This window comes from Telopea speciosissima, chromosome 9, assembly GCF_018873765.1.
Source record: "Telopea speciosissima isolate NSW1024214 ecotype Mountain lineage chromosome 9, Tspe_v1, whole genome shotgun sequence".
Lineage (NCBI taxonomy): Eukaryota > Viridiplantae > Streptophyta > Magnoliopsida > Proteales > Proteaceae > Telopea > Telopea speciosissima.
In genome coordinates, this window is record NC_057924.1 from 48,978,821 (window position 1) to 48,983,207 (window position 4,387).

A 4,387-nucleotide genomic window follows, 5' to 3' on the forward strand; every position below is an offset into this window, starting at 1 on the left:
GTTAGGGGTTTAGGCTCTATTTGGGATAGTTTGGTTACAAAAAGTGGGGTAGGGGTAATTTGATAATTCTTTCCATTCAGTCACCACACGAGTTACGTCATTGACCATCACTGCCAAGACACACTTCCAAGATGTCAAAGTGTGGTGTCTACACTTACACATTTTTTTTTAATACACATGTGAAATGACATGATTTATCCTTATTGGAAAAAGAAATGTGTTGTCTTAAATGGACAAAAAAGTAAGATTACAACTTCTTTTTCACTAACCTTGGTTACAATAAGATTTTAAAATTCTATTCTCTCCTCACAAACCAAATCATAGTTTCACAAATTTAACCACATGCATTCATGTCATCCCCCATTTGAGATTTCGTCGCCGATCCCTCTTCTATCTTTCTCAGTTGTTTAGCAGCCTCTGCCCTCTTATCACTGAACTCCCTTGCTGCATCATATGAAGCATGGAGCCCAAAGAACAAATAGTACAGCAAGAGGCCCCCAGTCCATATTGCAAACCGCGTGTATGACTGCGCGTCAATGGAGCCTAAAAGGAAGATGTTAATGGCAATTGATGCTGATGGCAACCAGGGTACTAGGGGAACACCCCATACCTTTGGTTCCCGTGCTTGTGGAACAAACACCCTTAGCCCAATCGTCGAAAGGAACCACACAATCACTGTAATCAGAAATGGTATCCAACTTGCCACTTCCATTGCCCAGAGTGCTGCAATTGCAATAGATGATGCAAGAATAACTAGAATGAATGTGATAAACAAGATTTGGTGTCTCGATGAGGTAAAACCGCTCGCGTAGTATCTTCGGATAAGGAGAGCGATTGCAACAAGCATGAAGATGAAGAGTGTTGAGATAGAGAGGAGGTTGGCTAGGACATTAAGGTCAGTGAACAGAGCAATGACAGCAGTAGCAACAAGCATTACAATTGTGGCATTAATGGGTGTCCCAAACTTCTCATGGACATAACCTAAACAAGGAGGAGCCATATGTGTTCTGGCAATGTGTGTAAGGTACCTTGCTTGACCCATTGCACTGACAAGTAGAACACTGGTCATACCCTTTAAAGCCCCAAATGCAACAATGTACTTAGCCCAGTCCATTCCTGTGGCCTTAAAGGCTATAGAGAATGGAGCATCAGGGTCAATCTGATCATAAGGCTGCATTAGGCAAAGTGTGGCTGCCATTAAACAATAAACAACTATGGTGATTGTTATGGATCCAACAAGACCAATTGGGATATCCCTACCAGGGTTCTTAGTCTCCTCTGCCATGGTTGATACTGCATCGAATCCAACATATGCAAAGAAGAGAACTGCTGAAGCCTTAAAGATGCCATGGACACCATAAGGTGTGAAATCAGTATAGTTTTTGACATTGGCCTGGGTAAGCCCAGCAATAATGATGAATACTATTATGGCAAGGTGTAGTACTGAAGCAATGTAATTAAAACGCGAAGAGAATTTAGTACTGAATACGGCTGCAACGCATACAATAGAAATGATACAGACAGCAATGGGATCAAGTTGATTGAAGTCTTGTGGAAGGTTAGAGATAACGATACGGAAATCATTAGGATTGTGGTTGAGAAGAGTTGCAAGATAAGAACTCCATGAACGAGCCACAGCTGCACAACTTATCACATACTCAAATATGATGTTTCCAGCTGCAATGAAGGCCACAAAGTCTCCCATCTCTACCCTCAAATATGCAAATGACCCACCTGAAACCAATAATTTGAAATTTAGATTAAATTGTTTCTATAAGATCAGTTATAGAGCTTGTATGTTTTGGTTTGTACCTGCTGCAGGGATCTCAACTCCAAATTCAGTGTAACAAAAGACAGATAACAAGGCTGAGAGACCTGAGACAGCATATGAGAGAATAACAGCAGGACCAGCATCAAGTTTGGCTTCTTGACCAGTGAGAACAAAGATACCAGTACCAATGACAGAACCAATGCCCAACCATATGAGATCCCACCAATTGAGGCTCTTCTTCATATCATTCTTACTTTGAGCTTTTATCTCAGTGACCTCGATTTCATCGAGGGACCGAGTAAAAACTCTGTCCTTCAACCGTGTGCCCGTCTCTCCCAATGCTTTGGCATAGTTCCCCCAACTCTTGAAGGACTCCTCAGGTAAGAAATCAGCTTTTGTAAAAGAACATCCCCTCCTTCTCAATGTTTCACTTTCAGCCTCCATTTTGTATTACTAAAGCTATGGCAAACAAGAAAAAAGATGACCAACAATTGTTAAAACAAACACCAAAGAAACACGAAGAAAACAAAAACAGAGCAAAGATGATACAATTTTAACGTGGTTCACACACCAATATGGTGTGCTACGTCCACGGGTGAAGCTAAAGATGATTCACTATGTAATGAAAGAAGATAAACTGGAGATCTGTAGAACACCCAAAATGGCAGCAAGAACTCACCCCTGAAAACCCTAGCTTTAAAATCCTCGAATATTACTTGTTTAACTTGCTTACACAACAAGACACGAGAACAAGGTAATACTCCTTCACTATCATCAACAACAATTATCAGTGTGAGAATTTTTTTGGGTACTTTTTGAAATTCTTTGATGCTCAATTTTGTTTGGCCTTTTTTAAAGACACAGTTTATGCTTTTGGGCGGGCCTTGGTGAAACGATAAGGTTGCTCCATTGTGACCAACTGGTCATGGATTCTAAGTCAGGAAACCGCCTCTCTGCGAAAGCTACAGTAAGGCTGCATACAATATGATCCTCCCCACTGCAATTCCAAATGTAAAGTAAACCTCCATATCGTATTGGTGAAATTAAATATTTGAAATTCAACAGATCCTCTGTTTTCTTCTTTTTTTGTCTTTTTCTTGTGAAATAATCGAGATAAATGAATTTTTTTACCATATAAAGAATTCTTTTCCTATATTTCTTTCTTTTCTACAAATATGGATTTTACCAATCAGTAATAATAATACCAGACCCTTTAATCTAGTATCTAAAACCATAGACCCCGCAATGGCAGGAGCTTCGTGCACCCGGTATGCCTTTTTTTATGCTTTTGGATAGGGGTTATCTCAAGCCTCTGCTGTCTTTCTTTTGCATCATCCTAATACATTCACTGTTTCTTTGAACACAAAAAACCAAAGAAGAATCATTTTGCTGGCAACTTTTTAGAAGAAACAAAAGAAAGAATTATGAAATCAATCTTACAAAATTCCAAGCATCCTCAAATTCTCAACTTGATTCCTTCAATAAGTTAGCTTTTAAGGGTCAGTTGTTGTTTGGAATCATGCATGCATCTACTGACTGAGTCAAAGGCACAATTTAGAAAACCAAAGAAGTTCAGAAACACTCTTCTCTTAGCCAGCCAAGGAATCTATACCATTACTTCCATCTTTTCTCTGTTTTTCCTTTCTTTCATACAATATTAAAAAAAAAAAAAAAAGTTCTTGAACATGGAAAATAAAATAAAAATTTGTTTACCTTGAAAGACTTCAAATTTGGAGAGAAGATGATCCAGAGAAGAGAAAGTGCACTTCAGAAAAGCTTCAAAAAGAAAACAATAGGAGGAAGAATATTTCACATTTGAAGAGAAAACAAAGGAGAAGAAAGAAGGGAGATAGAGATAGTGTGATGTGAAGGTTTTAGACACAATCAGAAACTAATTTGTTGGTAATAAATTGTGCCAGAATTAAGCAGCTCTATCGAATGAGAAAACAATAAGATCAGATTCTTTTGTCAAAAAGTTAAGGATTTTTGCTTTTTTGTTCTGTGGAATTGTGCCCGTATCACAAGGGGATTATGCTTATACAAGTGGTTATAAGCTTTAAAGAGTTTGAATGGACATTGAAAAAGTATATGATCCCCTGTGAAAGGTTGACACTTGACTCTAATTATTCTCTAACCGTCAGTGTAAAAGAATTCTTCGGAAATGTCTAACCACTAGAAAACTTATGGCTGAGGACTGGAACTTCTAATTTAAGAGATGGGTTCCAGTGTGATATGAACCACTTGCATGGTTTGAGGAATCGGTATCGATTCGGTTGGATCAGCCGATGTGTATCGATATCGGTAGAGAATAATATCGATTCTTGACTAATCTCGTATTGATGTTTAATGTTTTTTAAAGAAAACATGGGTAAATCTGTCTGATCCAGACCGGTACGAACCAATCGAGATAAGTATCATCTGATACCGATAACCAACTCCCAACTGCCACAACCCAGAATCTGGTTTATCTATAGATCCTGAAACTAGGGAGAAGCCCATTTCAATTCCACATGAAAAGAGTGAGTGGTAGGGATGTAAATGGATGGTCAAAATTTTGAATTTCATTCACATCTATATCTATTTAGGGGTATCCATACCGAATTCGGATAATCCGGA

The 4,387-nt window shown here is 38.5% G+C and overlaps 1 protein-coding gene across 1 annotated transcript; it reads right to left on the bottom strand.

The window, feature by feature from the left end:
• Positions 1 to 283: 283 nt before the first annotated feature.
• Positions 284 to 2,242, bottom strand: LOC122639612 (cationic amino acid transporter 1-like). The gene is made up of 2 exons (XM_043832488.1): positions 1,813 to 2,242; positions 284 to 1,734 (listed from the first exon to the last, which is right to left on the bottom strand). The coding sequence occupies exons 1-2, from the start codon at positions 2,213 to 2,215 to the stop codon at positions 335 to 337; spliced, it is 1,803 nt and encodes a 600-aa protein (XP_043688423.1). The 5' UTR covers positions 2,216 to 2,242; the 3' UTR covers positions 284 to 334.
• Between the last annotated feature and the right edge of the window lie 2,145 nt (positions 2,243 to 4,387).

Coding starts and splice junctions, on each gene's coding strand:
- LOC122639612 (XM_043832488.1), bottom strand. CDS start 2,215: ATGGAGGCTGAAAGTGAAACATTGAGAAGGAGGGGATGTTCTTTTACA. Junction 1,735..1,812: donor AGTTGAGATCCCTGCAGCAG/GTACAAACCAAA, acceptor TATTGGTTTCAG/GTGGGTCATTTGCATATTTG.